The 21,505-nt window shown below is 35.3% G+C and overlaps 1 protein-coding gene across 2 annotated transcripts; it reads right to left on the reverse strand.

Moving 5' to 3' along the window:
• Positions 1 to 4,272: 4,272 nt before the first annotated feature.
• LOC105222930 (calcyphosin-like protein) lies at positions 4,273 to 17,841 on the reverse strand. Of its 2 annotated transcripts, none has more exons than XM_049450599.1 (6): positions 17,785 to 17,841; positions 5,531 to 5,679; positions 5,307 to 5,426; positions 5,173 to 5,230; positions 4,838 to 5,050; positions 4,273 to 4,597 (listed from the first exon to the last, which is right to left on the reverse strand). In XM_049450599.1, exons 1-6 carry the CDS (start codon positions 17,824 to 17,826, stop codon positions 4,496 to 4,498), a joined length of 684 nt encoding a protein of 227 aa, XP_049306556.1. In that variant the 5' UTR covers positions 17,827 to 17,841; the 3' UTR covers positions 4,273 to 4,495. The 2 variants fall into 2 exon arrangements, with proteins under 2 accessions (XP_049306556.1, XP_011198804.1); XM_011200502.4 differs by lacking the exon at positions 17,785 to 17,841 and adding an exon at positions 8,806 to 9,056.
• Positions 17,842 to 21,505: the final 3,664 nt, after the last annotated feature.

The raw sequence follows: 21,505 nt of genomic DNA on the forward strand, positions 1-21,505 counted from the left end.
AAATAAAGTGAAAATTACTACGAAATTATGTTAAGCATGTAAAGTTTGCTTCTGTTGTGGTGTAACGTCTTGAAACCAAGTAAATAATGAAGAACGAAGTCATTACTTTTAATCTTCATGCGAAACGATTTTCGAGAGTGATTTAGTAAAAGCGATGTTCCACAGAGAATTCAAAACTTCTTTAGAAATTGATATTAAGGAATATCCCTTTTGGAATACCGTTCCCTATTATAAACTACCAATAGTGAAATCTTGATGAACAATTATGATTTTTCCTCGAGTTAGAGTACTAAGAGAATTATTGATTCTCAATTGTTACGTAATGGCTTTACGTTTGGCATAACCGCTTTATACAAGTGAAATATTTATTACTTAGTTTGAAGTTAGTGTTAGCCGTCACATCTGAATGATTTTGAGGGTGCATATACATTCTCTTATATTCCCTTTATGTTCGAGATTGGCCTGATAAGTAGTTAGCCTTTAGGTTAGGTTAATCTAGTAGGCCAATAAGCCACGCATCTACCAGTTTGGCCTTTTGCGATACCAGATGGAGTACAATTGCTAAGTACAAGAGGAGTAGTCATCGTTTAGGATGCCTGCGCTTTACGGGAATTACAACAGACTTTGCAGCCTCACTATCGATCCAGTGTATTATACTGCAAGGACGAGCTGAGTCCGTCAATTTTAGAGTAATAGTCATGATTTTACAGATTGTATTAAAATAAACGTTAGGTTGAAGTTACCGCACCGAAGATCTTCGAAATTATTATGTGCCTATTGCCAATTGCCACCTAGAGCCAATAGTTACCTAAATGTAAAGCGTGTGTTAGGTGCATGCACACTCCACGGCTGTGGAGCTGATGGGTGAATAAAGACAAGATGATAACGTCGGAACCTATGATAGCATGACCATAAATACCAAATATGCAACTCAAGGGCAACATTACTCAAAAATACAACAACTACTCGAAGAGAGAGTGACTTTTTACAATTCGGCTTATGTACTATGATTGATTTTTGTACCAATAAAAGTACAACAAATATTAAAGAGGAGAAATAAAAAAATGAAGTCACCTAAGTGAAAATTAAACACGCGGAACAGTGATTCATCAAATGTTCTATATTTATTCACATAAATGTACTATATGTATTTATTTCATGAGAAAAACTCAACAAACGTAGAAGCTGTCAAACAAATATGATACACTATTTACAATACATTCCCGAAGGTATTGTCTGTTTTCATATGTGAGTATATTTTATGAGGGCGTATAAAAGTAATGTATACAGAAAGTGCCTACGTACGCACCCAGGAGAAAATTAACTTGAGTATTAGAATTGTAATAAAATTAGTCGAGGTTGAAAGGACTCATCACTAAAGTCAGATTTAAGTTTAGTAACATGGAGAATGTCAAAAGAGTTTGCTCTATGTGCTAAAGACTTTATTTAGAAGGCGTTTCAGCTATGAGTACATAAAGTAATAAATAAGCAGCCGAGGCAAGGAAAAAGTTGCAATGAGACACGAATTCTCCATTGGCAAGGAGCAGACAGAGCTATGTCTGAGTATTTAATATCCCATGAGTATAAATATTATGAAGACACATGCGTATATATAAAACTTCCCACAAAATATACAGATCTGCGTTTGAGATTTAGTACCAAATTGAAATAGAAATAATTCTCTTGGTAATTAAGTAATTACTTATAACTAAACATTTAATTATTTTAAGATTTGTTATAGTATATACACTGAGCAAATATATAAAATGCTAAAGCAATGGTAAATAATATCACTCTTAGTAAGTCGTACATGCTTAGATTAATTTTTAAATTAATATTTCCCCGAAATGATTTACTACAATTTGATATGAATTTAACAAAACGATGAGATCGACAAAAGCAATCAAAATATTTGCGAGTATCGTCCATGGAACCAGAAAAGCCCTTCTAGATATTTTGAAAAACTCGGTAACTGTCTGAAAACATCCATATTTAAATAAAGAATGAATACAAAATTGGAAGTACAGTAAGGTTCTATGCTTTAAGAATACGTGCAATTAAAATAATCAAGGATATCCTAAACAGTAAATAATGGCGGTAAGGGAAGTATAGGGAAAATTCATCAAACTAACTGGCTGTCACCTGTCCAAAAACCCACCAACCAGAACTAAAGATATGCAATCGCCTCTGTGTAGCAAATAAACGTTCGTCAACAAACACAAGGAAGAATCGAGAAGCTACAATCACAACAGACAGCCGAACGATTTTTTACAGTGAAAGGAAAATGTGGGACAGCATTTCTAGCTTCTTAAGTACAGTTGCAAAGAAACCATTTGTTTTCGGAAAAGGCAAACAAACAGCTGGTATGACGAGGAGTGCCGTTTCGCAACAGAGAGAAATCAGACTTCTTACCTCGCCACTTTACAATCGGCCATAACTCGTGCGGGAAGGGACAGATACCGAAAGCTGAAGAGGGAAGCGAGATGCATTTTCAGATAAGAAGAGAAAAGCTGAAATGCGTGAATACGTAGAGTTTGACCGCTTACGCGATTATAGGCGAGTTAACCAGCGCGCGCCAGCCGTTTCTTCTTTTCGCTACGTGGCGCTAATTGCATATTCCAAGCGAAGCCAGGTCCTTCTCTACTTAGTCCTTCCAACGGAGTGGAAGTCTTCTTTTTCCTCTGCTTCCCCCGACGGGTACTGCGTCGAATACTTTCAGAGCTGGAGTGTTTTCGTCCTTCCGGACAACATGATCTAGCCAGCGTAGCCGCTGTCTTTTAATTCGCTGAGCTATGTCGATGTCGTCATATATCTCATACAGCTCTTCGTTCCATCGAATGCGTTATTCGCCGTGGCTAATGCTCAAAGGACCATTCATCTTTCGCAGAATCTTTTCCTCGAAAACTCGCAACGTCGACTCATCAGTTGCTGTCATCGTCCAAGGCTCTGCACCATACAGCAGGACGGGAATTATGAGTGACTTATAGAGTTTGGTTTTTGTTCGTCGAGAGAGGATTTTGCTTTTCAATTGCCTACTCAGTCCAAAGTAGCATCTGTTGGCAAAAGTTATCCTGCGTTGGATTTCCAGTCTGACATTCTTGGTGGTGTTTACGCAGGTTCCAAGATAGACGAAATTATCTACGACTTCAAAGTTATGACTGTCAACAGTGACGTGAGAGCCAAGTCGCGAGTGCAATGACTGTTTGTTTGATGACAGGAGATATCTCGTCTTGCCCTCGTTCACTGCCAGACTCATTTGTTTTGCTTTCTTGTCCAGTCTGGAGAAAGCAGAACTAACGGCGCGGGTGTTGAGGCCGATGATATCAATATCATCGGCATACGCCAGCAGATGTACAATCTACAGTCCTATGTTACATTTTTAAAATTTCCGAAATTTGTCTGTCCGTCTGTCTGTATATATCTAGTTCGTATATAGTTTTACAGATATCATTTTAAAATTTTTCAAACTTTCTTTCTGTCGATATCGGACCACTATAACGTATAGCTGCCATACAAACTGAATGATCAGAATCAAGGGCTTGTATGGAAACCTTTCGCATTTGACGTGGTATGTTCACGAAATTTAACATGGATTACTGCTTAAGGTAATAATATAATATCCGAAAAAATTGTTCAGATCGGATTACTATAGCATAAAGCTTCCATACAAACTGAGCACACAGTTACTAAAAGAAATGCACCTGTGAAGGGTATATTAGCTTCGATGCAGCCGAAGTTAACGATTTTTCTTGTTTATTATTTCTGTTGTAAGACCAGTGAACAATAGTTAATGCAGGTATGAGCATACCTACTGAACGAGGAGTATGACAATACGGTGTCGTTGATTATTGTTACGCTGTCTTAGTCACAACATTTTTCACTACTCCTGGAACATACTATATTTCGTTAAGATTTCCGCAATTTTTTCGTGAAACTTAGCAAGACTCCAGGTAACATCCCTTTTTCCGTCGGTAATCAATGTTTATTTACAAAATACTCTTACATTCTTACGTCATAATAACTATGTTATTAGAAATTCTGCCGATAGAGGCATAAGGAGGGGTCTCAAATATCTCTTTAACATTTTTCTACCCCAAAAAATGCTTGAGACATTCTGTGCTATAGCAGGTAAATTAAAAATTGGCAATCTCCTTGACATTCTATCATTTCTATCAAAGCTTTTGAAATATAACTCCGAGTTGGTAAAATGATTTATAAAAAATTCTGAAACTTTAATTATCTCTCTGTATTTGCACTAAAATAAAAATTCGATTTATAATTTTGCTTGCTGGAAATTATAAGCAAAGAGTGAATTTATATTTATGATAATTAATTTACATCGATCGAAATCATCGTATACTATATGTAGACATACATTTTCAGTTTTTCACAACATAAAACATACAAAGTAGTGAAATCTAAAACTAGTAGAGATTCTTAAATACTGAAACACTGCGAGACTTCAATGCGTCATCGGTTAACTTGGAAAGTTGATTTACAAAGCATAGGCACGTCTCAAGATCAGGTCGAAGAACATATCGTTGTCAATGGAGGCGCTAATGGTCGCATAATAGTTCTCGAATTCTTCTTTGGTGATCTAAAAGATATAACATAAATATTAGCGATTTATTACAAAGAATGACAAACATAAATAAATCCAATTGTGAAATGGATTTACTTCACATTTTCTACACAAACATATTTTCGGTTTTCGTAAAACACTCTCCCTGCACTACTACATTTGTACTACGAGTATATGCTAAATACACCAGCACTCTGTCGGCAAAATACTCTAACTAAATATGCAGCGCATTTAATTTTTCACTCAATAGCTCACCTTTCCATCCAAATTTCCACGTCCACCCTCGAAATTATTCAAAAATTCCGTCAGTATTTCATCTTCACTCAACTCGCCACTCTGAAATTTCGGATGCTCTTTCACTGAGTAGACATTCTTCAAGTCATCCACAGTAATAACGCCATCGCCGGACTTGTCCATCTTGGCGAAAGCTTGATGGATGACGTCTAGACGGCACTGCGACATCGGTGGCTACCGGAAATAGAAGGAAATTCGTTATAAAAAAACTCCACCTTTAGATATATTAAGCAAAGCAGCAAGTAAATTAACATAAAGTTCGCTTCGCATACTAACTAAGTGTGTGCATTACTTACCCGCAATTTCAATAGAAACTCTGTCATGTTAATGGAACCGCTGCCATCTTCATCGAAACTAAATCAACACAAAGTCGGGTATTTTATTAAAATGGCTTGCCTTATATTTGGCAGTATGTGTGTGTTGCACTCACCACTTGAACATCTCCTTGATTTCCTCGTCGCTTACATCTAAACCCGTCTCACGTATGCCATTGATGAATTCTTCCTCGTTCAGTGCTTTGCTGCCATCGTCGTCCATATTGCGGAAAGCTCTAGTGGAAAATTTATGGTATGCGTTGTAAATTTGTTTAATGGTTGTTGTTTTATACACTTTGACGCTAGTGCAAGTGTGGGTAATAACCGGCCCCCCTCTTACCTGCCCAAACCGACAATACCAGTTGCCCCTCGACTCAGACACAACAAACGTAATTTGGTAATTGGATCTTTCTCCTCGCCATTTGCCAATTCTCGCATCGACTTGTTAACCAAATTGGCTTCCAATGAGTAGAGGTCTTGATTACTCAGCTGGAAAAGGAGAGACGCAGTACGGTAATTAACATATTAAACTACGGAACAATTAGTTGATTTCTAGATGTTGTAATAATTAAAAAATAAGGGCGTTGTGATAATTATGCATATACGAGTATGTTTTACTGAAAAATAGACAAGAAATGGTTTCATGCAGTTTTTTAGTGAAACATTTCACCACGTTTTGAGAATGTTATATGAATTGGGAGAACACGTGAAGAACATTCATTCTCCTGGACGGTACACCTAGAGATGTGAGAGTCCAATTCAGTGGGAACAAGCGGACATTACAACTATTTTCACATGATTTATTAACATGCCTGGAGTGGCCACTATATATAAATGAATTCTAAGAACTTTTTAATAATGGTATGGCTTATTCTTACAAAGTTCTTAGAACTCGTTTGTATGTATATAGTATGTAGTGGTCACTTCAGGCATGTTAATGAATCAAGTCGATATAACTAGTACTAAAAATTTATGTTTTCAGCAAAGTTTGTATAAACATTTTAAATACTTATGGTGAGGGTTTCAGGGGAAATCTCGAAATGACTCATAATAGCATAAATAATTGCTAAGCATATATACATATTCATGTATATCTAAATTCTTAAAAAAAGGATTTTCTTTATTGACTTATTAAATTCTATAATATCTCTAGAATTGTCTATATTTTTAGGTTGATCCGAGTAATAGTTTCGGAGATACAGCCTTGAGAACTTGTGCGCTCGAGGCTAGCTACACCAAGTGCGCCGTCTTTAAACGCGTTTTTCTCGAAGCAGTGTTTTTGAAGTCAGTTGGCAAGATTTCTCGAGAAATACAGAACTGATCTTCATGAAATTTTCATTTTTGCCCTTCCTCCAAGTTTTAAGTTAAGGTTTTAACTAAAACACTTAATTTTTCTTTTTCACTTTTGATGATCATGTAAAGAGTTATCCTGCCAACTAGGGCGCATCTTTTTCGCAGGGGTAACCGGAAATGGCGTCGCAATTGCCGAGTTTAAAATATAATAGTTTTGTTAAAAAATCTCAGAATTTCTTTATTAGTTGTGTATGTTTGTAACAATAAAAAATTTGAATAAAATATTTCGTTTTTTACATGAAAAAAAAATTGCTGAAAAAGGCTGATTTTTATCCGAGGAAACTTATGTAACCCCTTAACCGAAGTGAAAGCTTTAAAAGGAAAGCTGAAAAGAACTCAAACCAGAACAGAGCTCTATGCACTGTAAAACACAAGTGTGTAATTTTTTCAGCTATCGGACAATTGAGTACGATTTTATAAAATACTGATACCAAAAATAGTTAGCATAAATCCTTAGAAATTAACAAAATGGATGTGGATGTCCCAGAAATTAATATGATTGTTGTAGCTGATACTCTACTGATATATGTATATTTCGTGAATACAGGAATGCGTTAAGCTTTACAGGTATAAGCTCGAGAACGAGGTAACAAATGCCTGAAAATAATAACACTTTCAGCAGTGTTTTGAGCCATTTAGCCTACGGATCTCAAGCCAACGCTACCATTCATCTCAGATGAAACGAAGAGATTATCAATGAGACTCCGGTCTATTTTGAAACATTGGAAAAATACTACTACAGAAAAATGGTATCCAAACAATTATCGCTTAAATCGGTTCATCGTTCTCATTCGAACAAATTTTGAACAAGAAAATCGAATTTTAGTCAAAAATATGTTTCTCCTTCATAATAATACAAGATTGCTTAGCATTTTAACTTTGATTTAGTATATTTAGTATATCAATTTAGTGTTTTAGTATACCAATTGAATGAACCACTGTACACTAAGCAATTTAGCTTGAATCACCTCTTTAATAAGTTGAGAGTTTAAACTGACCAAATCATAGCAAACAAATATATAATAATAAAAACAATTATATATTTGTAAAATTACTAGAATAAAACTTTTAGTCTCGAACCAGATTATAGTTTAACACAAAAATCTTTCAAAGGTCTTTTAAAGTCACCTACAGAGCAGACAAGAAAGTGCTTTCCAAAAGCTGGTAAAAGCATGGATTAACAATTCGAACAATATTTTTGTATTTTTTAGTTGTTATTAAATATTCTGGTTAGTTTATTTCGAATTTAGTTTTCAAAGCTTTTACTAAGTGATATGACTATAAAATAGAAACGCTTAAAGGAAAGAAGTGTCAATTAAATTTGTTTAATGAAAACTTTTTTATTTTCAGAGAAAACGTTTTTTCATTACAGTGAAATAAATCAAAAACGTGACGCTATATTTATTTATAGTATAGAAGGCATTAGTGTGTATTAACCACATTTTTAAAAGCGGTCTGCGATCTATTTCCTCTTTCAAACCATATACATTAAACTATAATAACTAGATTCACAGTAACATTAGAAAGAAAATGGAAACCTTAAATTACATAATTTCACCTACGCAAAGTATTATATAATAATTTATAATAACACTTAATAACACAATAACCTTTTTTACTTTTCGAAAAGCAATACTTTCTCGTATTATAAATCAGAAATTACTTTACTTGCCGCAGTTGTAAACGCCTTAAAGCGATTAACTAAAACGCGAGCAAGTGAGTCAATAAATGTAGTTGGTTTAAAACAAACAACAATACCAAAAGCAAAGTGCGAAATTAACCGAAAACTGGTAGTCACATGAAAATGAGTGTTTCACAATTTTCAGTGAGTCAGAGCTGAAATGCCAGCGAGTAAACAGAAATAAAAAGGAAAATAAAGTAATAAAAACTAAAAAGCCGCAAATAATTAAGGTGAGCTATATGTTGTAGTTGTCTGACAAGATATGAGTCTCACAGAAAATAAAAATAAATGTGAATGAACATAAGAAACTACTTTAATATGTACACACGGGTATATGTATGTATGTATTTTCAAGTATGAAGTGAAGAGTAATTTAATTACTTTTAGAGTTTCGTGAGAAAAGAACTTTATGTGCGGGAAACAATAAAATCTTTATGTGAGCAGTGCGAGTGCGAGCGTTAAAAATTTAATTATCGCTTCTGCCGGTCGTTGCTCTAAGCACTTAAAACCAGACGCTAATTCCCCATATTTTTTTATCTCCTGCTACTTTCAATTACACACAGTGCAATATTTCTACTTACATCTGCTTCTTCGGACATTTTTCTCCCACGAATTTATCGATTTATTAGAGGAATAAAATGTATTCTGCTTTTCTAACTGCAGAAAAAAGATGACTAGACACCACCGCGTATATTCAATCGAAATCTATGAGTGGAAATTTATATATTTCTTTGGGATTTTTATACAGAGCGACGAACTTGTTACTCTTGCGGCTTTGAAAGTTAAACTAAAGCTTGCTGGCGCTGAGTAAGCCAGTAAATGTGATTGTGAAAGCGTTTAACGCCGACACGGGGCCGGCAGACCGCAGTGCTACACATGTAGTCGGTTGTTTATGCCCACCTATGGACACATGTACATGTGTGTACATAAGCAGCTATATAATTATATATATTCATATATATAATATACGCAGATATATCTCACTATTATCTTCGCATACAAATATGGTATGCCGGTAAATTGACGAATGTGCGGCAAAGCGTGTGGACAAATAGCGCTGCGCCAGATCTTGTACATATATGTTATGATTGTTTGTGGCGCGTTCATGTGGTTTAACGTCGGCGATAACAACAACAATGACGCATGCTACTCTAGTTAATGAAAATGTGGAAATTTTCTAAGAAAATAAGAGCCGTAGAAAAGTGGTGGACTAAACTTTTGCTACTTGCTATGTTCTAATAGTTTTTTATTGAACTTGTAGACTTTTCACGAATTTTTAACTTTTATTATTATATATCTTTTAAGTTGGTCATGAAGTTTTCAACATCTACAAAGAGATTTCGGAGCTCCATCGAAGTAAATAGGTATATGAACGATCAGCGTGACGAGTTGAGATGATTTAGACACGGTCCTTTGTATATACATACATATGCGAACTACTCCCTCAGTTTTTGTTCTATCAAAACTTTGCGCACGTATTTTTCTTCTATAAATGCTGCTCCTTTGTTGGAACCACTTATACCGGCTCACTATAACATATAGCTGTCATACAAACTGATCCAAACCAAGTCTTTATATGGAAAATGTCTTTTTTGACGAGATAGCTTCAAGAAATTCAGAATGGACTAATATATTAATATTCAAGACAATGATATAACAGAACAAGAAGTTGTTCAGCGAGGATAACTATGTCATACAAACTGACAAACAAAATCAAATTACATTTCTTCAAATAACCTTAATTGGGCTCGAATGTTGTTTATATCCCAACCCGACTCGAAATATTTCGTATTTCGCAACCCTAGTGTTGCAATCTGGCAACTCAAAGAACCAACTTTATCTTAAATTTGGCGATAAAGCCACAATGTTTATCGATGGTATAGTGAATTTAATCGAGGTCGCAGATCACTCCAAAACGGATTTCGTGAAGACCGTTCAAAATCAGTTGTTCTTCCGAAAACTCTTGATGCGTGATCAAACTAAAATTTCTAGACTGTCATATGACCTATCGTAAGATAGAGGAAACTATAGGCATTTGTGGGACCAGCATGCATTCAATATTACAAATGACGGTTGACATTTGAAAATTTTTTTACGTAGGATCGCACACAATTTGTCAATCACTTAAAGAAAGGTTCCTGTAGATTGGTCGGGAGAAATGTTACAAAAATACAATAGTGTGGCTTCGGAACACATCTATGGAATCGAGAGATATGGTGAAATGTTGATTAACGCCACAAAAAAGAACAGTCCATAGCTGCTTCAGATGAGCCGAATCCAACAAAAGTTGTACGCACACGAGCACTTCCAAGAAAATAGCTGCCTGTTGCCTACTGGACACATCCCAAACTATACGATTACAACAATGCAGAACAATAAGTTCTTAATGATATTCCAACATCTGGTTGTCAGTTGTCTTTCAAGAAATCAGGAAAATTAACAGGCGAACATAGATCGCTCTTCATTACAATAATGTGAACTCTTAAACATCGATCGATGAAACTGCATTTTTGAGTACTCAAAACATCAATTTGATGAGTTTTCCACCGTGTAGTCCTGACTTGGGACTGAATGACTTCTTTTCATTCCTGTACGTAAAAAATAAACTAATAGGTCAACGTTTTTCGACACCTAAATAGTCTGTTAATGTCTTTTGAAAAACAGTGAAGCGATTTTCGATGATAAAAATTTGTTTTTGTTCTCTAATCCCGAAATATAAAAGGCATCCTACATATGAGAGCAAATAAAAGCACCAATTTTCATTATGATAACTCGGATATTCACTAACATTTGCAATATAAAGTTAACCGGAAAGACAAAGGAATTCATTTTAATTAATATCCAGTTTCGTATCAGAAAATGTCGCAAAATCCATTCTCTCTAAATTGCATTTCAAAGTCATCCTTTTACCTTTTCTTTCCCATATCATATGTCGCATTCGATGGAACGATGAGCTGTATGAGGAATACGACGACACTTATATAGTTCAGCGAATTAAAAGACCTACGCTGGCTAGGTCATGTTGTCCGAATGAACGAAAACTCTCCAGTTCTGAGAGTATTCGACGCAGTACCTGCCAGAGGAAGCGGAGGAAGAGGAAGGCCTACGCTTCATTGGAAGGACCAAGTTGAAAAGAACCTGGCTTCGCTTGGAATATCCATTTGGCGCCAATTATGAAGATGAAGTAATCCATGTTAAATTTAAAATGACGAAGCTTCCCATGCAAGCATTTGGTTCCGATCATTCAGTTTGTGTGGCAGCTATATGCTATAGTTAACCGATCTGAACAATTTTTTCGCAGATTATGTTGTTGCCTTAGAAAATAAATTATACCAAATTTCAAGAATATATCTTGTCAAATGTAAAAGTTTTCCATACAAGAACGTGATTCCGATCGTTCAGCTTGTATGGCAGCTATATGTTATAGTGGTCCGATATCGGCAGTTCCGACAAATGAATAGCTTCTTGAAGGGAAATTATAGACTAGTTCGTATATATACAGACAGACGGACGGACAGACGGACAGACAGACATGGCTAAATCGACTCAGCTCAACATACTGATCATTTATATATATAAATACTTTATAGGGTCTTCGACGCTTCCTTCTGGGTGTTACAAACTTCGTTACAAACTTACCCCTGTTCAGGGTATAGTAAGGAAATTTAAATTTAAATTTAATTTAATTTTACTTGACAGTCAAACCTAATATAATTCTCTTCACCTCTTTATTCCACTCAACCACTTTGACATTGCTTTCTGCACACCCTAACAAAGTTACATTACTCGCTCGTTCAATTCACGCCGAGCACATCGTGCAATGATTATGAATAAATAAACAAAAGTGCTGCCGATGAATAATGAACGCAAAAATAAAAAAGAAAACGACATGTACAAAAAATACAACAACATTAAGGTCATTGAATACTATCTAACTACCTACTCGTACGGGTACAAGTAAATAACAGCACAAGTAGGAGTTGCGATGCAACAACAAATATAGAGCATTACGTTCGTCGGCTCTCTTCGCCTTACTTTCGGCTCGAAGCCACCCACATGCAACCACAGCGGCTCCCAATTGACATTTGCATGCGCGAATGACTGCCGTGCAATAACAACAAAAGAAATAAATACATGAAAGGCGAAAGCGACGGAAATGAGTTGAGCGTGAGCTATTAAATTTGAATAAGTTGCTTCAAGCACCAGTATATACTTGTAATATACTTGTATGTATGTACATATATATTGCATACGAGCATTTTTAGAAGAACTGACATGCAACAGGCAGCGAGTGGCAAGCATTCAACTGCTTATGAGTACCCATATACAAGTACTTGTATTTCTAAAAGTGCTCGTACTTATTAACTTAAGCATTGATATGCTCGCACCAACACACGCACTCTCACAATCGGCTTTTAACATTCGCACATACTGCAATTGCAATTACAGATTGCCATTGTTGTTGATATTGTTGCACCGCGCAGCGCCAAAGTTTGCTTACTTTGTGACCCAACCCATTGGGTATTCGGTTTGAATGCGCTCGTCCACACTTGAATGAATCTCATCTTTATACAAATGTGTTCTTATTGATATGCACATATGTACATACACATGTTAATGTTGTTGTATATACATGTGCAAGTGTGTGATTGTGGTGCTCGAGTTCAGCTCATTTGTGACTCGCATACTCCTTCACTTAATTTTCATGGGAATTGTTGAAAATTTTCAATTAATTTCCAGCTCAATGACTGATGAGCCCATTGATAAATAGCGGAAATCTTTTTTGTGCGTCACTGCTGTACTCGTTTACAACAACAACAAAAATGAATGTATTACATAAAAGCGCCGTGTAGGAAATGTACACCTCAAAAGCAGATAATTGTTTACTTAACTGTTGGCACCGCAGCTGATTCATCTCAACAATTATATAATAGTATTTGACTGATCGTACTATATGTGTATATGACTAGCAATCAACTAAATGTTTCAGAAAATAAAATTATTCTTCTCCTTCTTTACTGGCGTAGACACCGCTTACCCGATTATAGCCGAGTTGACAATTGCGCGCCAGTCGTTTCTTTTCGCAAGGTGGCGCCAATTGGATATTCCAAGCGAAGCCAGATCCTTCTCCACCTGGTCTAATACTCTCAGAGCTGGCATGTTCTCATCCATCCGGACAACATGACCTAGCCAGCGTAGAAGCTGTCTTTTAATTCGCTGAACTATGTCAATGTCGTCGTATATCTCGTACAGCTCATCGTTCCATCGAATGCGGTATTCGCCGTGGCCAACGCGCAAAGGACCATAAATCTTTCGCAGAACTTTTCTCTCGAAAACTCGCAACGTCGAGGAATTATGAGTGACTTATAGAGTTTGGTTTTTGTTTATCGAGAAGGGACTTTGCTTCTCAATTGCCTACCAAGTCCGAAATAGCATCAAAGGCGGAGGTCTCTCAACCGAAGCTGGTTGTTATTTTTCATTAAGGGTGTTTTTTACATGGCGGGTCCCAAACCCAGCATTTTACAATAGCTCGTAAGCTAACATTACTCACGACTTTGACAGCTGATCGAGTTCAGGAGATTTTGAGCAATTGCTCTCTCACTTCCAATGAAAGATAAGTTGGGCATCTCTTTATTTAGCGTATTCTTCGGAGATGAGTAAGCTACGTACGCTCTTATGAAATGACGTATACACGTTCGGTTGTTAAATAGTTTCAGTTTAACCTTTGTAATATTACTTTGTGCTATAAATCTTATTTATCATTCGTATATAAACAAATAACTGAAAACTCTCTTTGTAGTATGAAGTGTCATCTTTTATACTGCTTTCTGTCATAGAATTACCTAGATTAGCAACATGTTAGCTTTTGTCGTCTTTTTTACGGTTAATATATATTTTTGCACAGGAAATAATTGATCCTTTAGCCGGCCTTTGCTCGATTAAACCGTTAATTTAGAACGATTTATCATACAAAATAATAATGTTATTTTAATGCATTAATCCTTAAACAGAGTCAAATCGAGTTAAAATTTGAATGCCACTCTGCAGGTTGTTGACCACACTGTTAATTTTGTTAAGGACATTAATAAAATAGCAATCAGCTGATGAATTTTAGTCTTCAGGAAAAATTAAAAACGAAAAAACCAACCAAGTATAACAGCTGATAGTTAATCGAGCCTATCGCTAATGGAGCAGCCGGCTGTGCGAAAGGCAAAACTGATTTCTCAATTATAATCTTAATGTACTCTATTATTTTACATGTGCGAAAATGGTTGTTCATAGCGATGCATAAATAAATGTGTTCGTACGCTAATTTTCCTACAGGGTGTGAGAAGCATTTTAATTGTTTGTAAATACACTATATACAAACAACGCTTCACTTACGGAAGAGCGTACATATGTTACGAATCGTTAAGGTCAGTAAGCACAGCATTTGCATATTGCCATCTGCATTCCCTAGGGATACACATTTTTATTTAATGCAATAAATTGTACGAAAAATTGTAAAAATTAAAAAAAAAAATTAGGCACACTTTAAACTTTCAGAAAGTTCTTTTTAAAAATTACAAATAAAAAAGGAATAAGTTCGGTGCAACTGAACATTTTACACTCTTGCAACTTGCAACAAACAAAGCCAGAAAAATATCTTAAGATGTAAAACGTCAACCAGAAGATCGGAAGCTAAGCAATTTTATACATAAATATAACACGACTCTACAAACAAAAATTCGTTCTTTGTCCTAAAGTTTATTTTATGATTTTCTGTTTAATTGTGAACAAAAACGATAAGCCTTTTTTTTGTATAAAGTTTGCTTTTGTAAAAGTTATAGTAATAATACTATATTTGGGGGTTATTAAGAGATAGTTTCTATGAACATAAAAGAAAAATTAAAAGTGTGCACTTTTAAATTAGCCATTGTCCGGGTCGGAGCATTGTCCTGATGAAAAAGGATTTTTTATTCTGCAAACGGGGTTTTTTTTAACGAATTTTTTCCTTCAACTGGTTTTAAAGGTTGCAATAATAGTTCGGTTTAATTGTTTTACCAGTTTGCAAGTAATCCACAAACAAAATTCTTCTTGCATCCCAAAAAACTGATGTCACAACTTTCTTAGCCGATTTCCAGACACGAACTCGTTTCGAAGCCGAACAGCCAGGTTCACGCCACTCTTTAGCCTCTTGTTTTCATTCAGGATCATGGTGATAGACCCAAGTCTTATCCATAGTGATGAATCGACGCACAAAATCCACTTTATTTTTTTTTAAAACGCTCCAAATGTGGCTGAGAAAGTCGCATTCGAATGTGTTTTTGTTCCATCGTTAGCGAATGCGGCACCCATTTTGCATACAGCTTTCGGAAACCAAACATTTCACTTAAAATATAACTCACACTGTCTAATGAGATGTGTAAAGCCTCTACTAAATCTCTCTTAGTCCATCGACGATCTTTCAAAACCATATCCTGTATTTGGGCTATGATTTCTGGTGTTGATGTGCTTTTTGGACGTCCTTCACGTGGTTCGTCTTCAAAGCTTGTACGACCACGATAAAATTCAAAACCCCATCTTTCTACTGTTCTAATTGTATCTGAACAATCAGTATAAAGTTTTAACATTCGTTCGTGAATTTCTTGAAATTTCACATACTTTCATATGAAGAGTGTAAAAACAAAACAAACAAAAAAGCAACGCCCTCACTTATCGAACGAAAAAAAAACTTATTGAACAAGAACAACTCATACACTGACCGACACATTAACATACCACATACTAAAATATGTTCGCTGGGTTTCATAAAGTACCCCATATACAATAACTAATTATATGGAGCAACGTCATCCAGATGTTCGAAAATCCTGGTGAGAGTTATATGGGGGCTGGATCAAGTTTTCGCCCAACTGTATCTATTTTAGGCATAATGATATACTGTTATAAGAAAAACACGCTCTGTAATTTTCATTAAGAGAACTCTAATATTGGCCGATATCTGCAGCATAAAGTCACCTGGAAGTTTGAAAATCTTTATATTAGGTATATAGAGGCTCAGGAAAGTATTGACCTTATTCAATTAATTTTTGATACACAGAATTACTATTATAAAGAAATGAATCTCAATTGTATATCTCACACATTGACCGATATTTTCGGTCAAAAGTTAACTATAAATACAACATATATCCACATATATCCACATACTCGGTACGTAGGGTCTTGAGCAGTTTTATTTGGATTTATCCAATTTTTGAACATAAGATGGCATACTTTAAGGAATTATTACTATTAGGCGTAATTGTAGTCCGATTTCGCCCATTTTTACACTGTAATATAGGAATATGAAAGGAATGCTACATACTGAGTCTAGTCGAAATCTGTGATATGGGATTTCACCAAGAAGTGGGCGGTGCCACGCCCATTGTCCAATTTTCACCACTGCACCCAAAAGCCCTCTTATAAAAAATATTAATGTCCCTGTCGTTGTTAGTTATTGATTTATGCGCTTTTAGTAGTTTCGAACAGTACCGTTATATGGGGGACGAGCTGAGCTGTCTTCCGATTTTAACCATTTTCACACTGTTGGTAGAAGTTCTTATAAGATTCGCACTCACTCGTTCAGCACGCATGGACCAGTTGTGAATGCCAGCGCTTGACGCGAATTTTAATTATAAATACCTCTTTCAGTGTCTCATCACTATAGCATATTTGTCTCATACAAACTGACCGACCAAAATCAAATTTCTTTGAGCAATATTGTGTATTTGTGAAGGGTATTTTACCTTCGGTGCGATCGTAGTTAACGTTTTTTTTTTTGTTTTAAATGTCGGTTTATAATTTTACCTCCCCTGTAAAAAAAAAACAGAATTTTGTTTTGGGTCGAAGACCCAATATAAACACAAACAAATTTAAAGCATTTTTACCAATCTCGATTTTTTCTTGTCTACAGTACTATCTCTGTATCAAGCAATAAATATAGAAACCCGAACTCTCATTGGCTCAGAACTACCGAATTGTATTAAATACACTAAAAACGCAAACGAGCGATGTGAATAACCACCTACTTGAACAGAGTCATTTACTTACATACAGTATATATTTGTATATATGTATGTATGTTCTTATGTAAACGCGCTTGCCACGTATGACGTTTAGTGTCATTGCCCTCAAAAAGTAATTGAACTCACTCGGTCTTCTAACGAAGCGACATTATTGGTCAAGCGTCAAAAGGAACTAATTAGCTAACTGTAATATTTCTGTGCCACAAGCACACATAGTTGTTTCAAGTAAATGTACCACGCACTGAACATCACTTCAAAAACTTCTTGTTTCTAAATATATGTAAATTTTTCGATAAGTAGTCTTTAATACCATTCCACTCATATTTTTATTCAAAACATTTAACGCTTTCATGTTCGCTGAAAAAAATATGTACGCGTTAAATTCAGCGTAAAATTTATGTAAACCGCGTCGGAGAGCAGACAAAAATGTTTTGCAAATACATTTGTTAAGTATTTTTTAATATTTCGGAGACTCTTTTTACTGAGCCCCGTTTTGTATATGCACTGTACCTTTCTTCGACGCTTCAAAGAATTTCGGTTTATTTGTAACATTTCGCTTCAACACACGAATCAACACTAAATTAAATGTCGAAATTATTGAATGCGTGCAACAACAAGGGAATGCGTTCATGATACGGAAGTATTCAGTCCCAGCCAAATTGAGGGTACAAACAAAAAAGTCAAAAAATGAAAGAAAAATACAGAGAATACACAAAAAACGAAAGTAAATAGAAACATAAAGCGAAACAAAAACAAAATACACGCCAAATTAAACAAACCTCAAGGCGGAAGGACTCTCCTTTATTTTGCATGACACAACTCATATTTCACCGCGCCCACCGCCAACCGCCAACCGCCACCCACTCGTCTCTATATGTTTTTATACGTGTATATTGTGTTTTTCTTAGCGCATTTAGTTCCCATCGGTGGTTAGCAACGACGCAAGTGAATAAATAAGAACCACAACATAAAACAAATGGGGCATAAGTCACGGAAATGACAATGGGAATAAGGAAATATCGGTGACAGAATTGTTGAACAAAGTGTGCATTTGTATGTTGTACTTGTAGGCTTGTGAAGGGGGTTTCCAAACCTAACCGACTTTTAGTAAATACTATAAAACCTTGCTGTTAGTATTGATGTCAAGTAATACCTTTTTGTAGCTTTAGTATAGAAATTCGTTGCTAATTATCAGTGATCATAAGGAAAAAAATAACGATATAATCATTTATATTCTTATGTTGAACACAAAGAAAGGTAAATTTTTTTATAAAATGTAAATTCTTTATTTATTTTTCCAAACCAATTTCATCTCCTTCTAAAACCGAACTTTTTCAACGCTTTTCCCAGCACTCGAACAGTCGGAATTTTTCCGGTATAGCCTGAAGACCTTTTTATATTCTCGTTTTATTTCATCAATCGTGTTAACACGGCGCATCGGCCAGAAGTCTCACAGACCCAAGTCAGGCGAATACAGTGGTTGTGGAACGATATGCGTCAAGTTTTTGACAAAAAAGTCACGAAGAACAAATGCAGTATAACATGACGCATTATTACCATGAGAAACCAAGGGTTTTACACTTAAAATTCCAGCCATATAAAACTAACAGCTGGATGCCAATGGCGCATAATGCTCACATAATATTCAATGTTGACATTTTGGCTCTCAGCAAGGAATTATTAGCGCACCCTACCACGATAACAATTTCACCATGGTTTTTGACCATAGATTATTTATCTTCTTTATTTGTTTCTATGTAGCTCTTTTCGTCATGTACATGATTAACAAGAGCGGATCTAACGAATATAACGAATCAAAGAACCATACGGGCTACTCAAATAAATTAGTTCTATTGCGATTCATCTATTGGTGGAGAGACAGTACTTTCTTCTGTGCTAAAAAAATGCAACCTCTTGTTTGCGAGAATATCCATAACTTATGGTTTCTAAAACAACCATATTTGAAATCAAATCTTAACTTTCAAAAAAAAATTAATTTCATTTTTGACACAACTGGTTATTCACAGTGGTAATAGGTGACCTATAAAACCATAATTAATGGTATTGGAGATAGCCTTTATATCACTTTAATAAGATATTCGCATACTCTCTTGTAATGAATTCGATTCGATAACGTTCCTTTTACTATTAAATATGTATACATTTTTTGTTAAGAGAACTTTTTATACGAAATTTGCAATTAACTGTTTAACTAGAAGTCAATGGGATAAATTTCTTATATAGTATTGTCTTAGGATATCGGTATACTTCTTTTTGCTCATATATGTAGACTGACACCTTATAAAATACACAGAATTCGCATATGAATATGATTGAATTTGAACGAAAAACAACCAACAACTAATGTGTCTAATAAGAACAAATTAGACATTTTTGCTAAAATTATATGCAATTTATTGCTCACTTTAACTTGGAATGCACCGTACAAGTCTACTGGTGAGGACAAAAGTTGGCAGGTGGCACATTATTTTACGCATAATTACATTTACATATCAGCCGTAAGCATATGTATTCCAATCTATTCACATGCCTTTATATATAAGCATTGTACATTTGTACAAAAATATTTTTATTGTATATGCTCTGCTAATGAATTAAATTAATTGGAGTGATTAGCAAAGCGGGGTACTTAGTGGCGCAGTATTTTCGTAGAAATGTCAGAAATATTTCTAGCATACTCGCGTACTTGGGTAAATAAGTAATGCAGTAACAATATGTATATTAAAGCAAAATCAGATAAACGTGACAATATGAGTATAATTAAAGCATTCCAGTTCTATACACGTCCTTTTCCTCCAACAAGTTGCTCAACCGCGTATAGAAGACCACTCTAATGTATGTTTGCTATACTAACTGAAAATCAAGTTTTTGTATTGAGGAGTTATTTAATTCTAAATGGTAGTCCTTGGTGCAACCGAAGTTAATCTTTTTTCTTGTTTTCATTCATAAGAGAAAGTATATACAGATCACTTTTTGAATCAACTTGCTTTGTGATCAAGCAAACTGCACAATACTAGGGTGAGTGAAAAAACAGGATTTTTCTTCGCTTTGTACTCAGAAAAACAGGTTTTAAGCTGCGCTCTTAATTGTAACGTTAAAGTCCAATTTTCTTTTTATACTTTTGCAACATGTTTCTATGGTTGTACTTATTTATCTCTCACCTAAAACTAATCGAAATAGTTATAGGGTTATATACGTATATATACATAAATGAACAGGATGACGAGCCGTGTTGAAATCAAGTGACTTCGACCGTGAGGTTCGACTGTCCGTCTGGGCAAAGAATAGCTTTAATAAAAATTGAGGTAATTTGATGGAACTTGTTATGAGTATTTTTTGACAAAAAGCATGAGTTCCTAGATGGACGTAATCGGACTACTGACACGCCTACAAAATTGCCTACTCCGTCTGAAGTAGCATTTGTTGGCGAGAATTATTCTGCGTCGGATTTCGAGGCTGACATATTTGTTGGTGTTAATACTGATTCCAAGATAGAAGAAATTATTTACGACTTCAAAGATATCACTGTCAACAGTGAAGTTAGAGTCAAGTTGTGAATGCGACGACTGTTTGAAGACAGGAGATATTTCGTCTTGCCCTCATTCACTATCACAGCCATTTGCTTTGCTTCCTTGTCCAGCCTGGAGAAAGCAGAACTAACGGCGCGGTTGTTGAGGCCAATGATATGAATATCATCGGCGTACGCAAGCAGCTGTACACTCCTATACATAGAAGATTGTACCTGATCGGTTAAGCTTTGCAGCTCGAAATAATTTCTCCAGCAGTAGATTGAAGAAGTCGCACGATAGAATAAAATTTCTATCAGGATAAAACTTTGCACAAATAGTGCAATTGAGATGTGCTAAGAATCCATGGGTTATCATATGTAAACATTTTATCCTTAGTAATGCTTGTGTTATTGTTTGTTGAATGCTATTTTTTTGCATGACAATGTATTTTAAGGGGTCCCGGTGGTCTAGGACGCTCAAATTAAGTGTGTTTTCTGAATTTTTTTAAGGTTTAGAAAAAGAGCAATCAATTTAAAATTTTTGCTGTTTATTTATACACTTATGAAAAGTACAAAAATATTTCTTTATTAAATAAAAAAAATTTTAACAATATTAAAAATGGCGTCCAAACAAAGGTATCTTAAAAAATTACTCCCGGTGCCGTTGTTGATTTAGACTCTTCTGAAGATCTGAAACATAAA

This window comes from Bactrocera dorsalis, chromosome 2, assembly GCF_023373825.1.
Source record: "Bactrocera dorsalis isolate Fly_Bdor chromosome 2, ASM2337382v1, whole genome shotgun sequence".
NCBI lineage: Eukaryota > Metazoa > Arthropoda > Insecta > Diptera > Tephritidae > Bactrocera > Bactrocera dorsalis.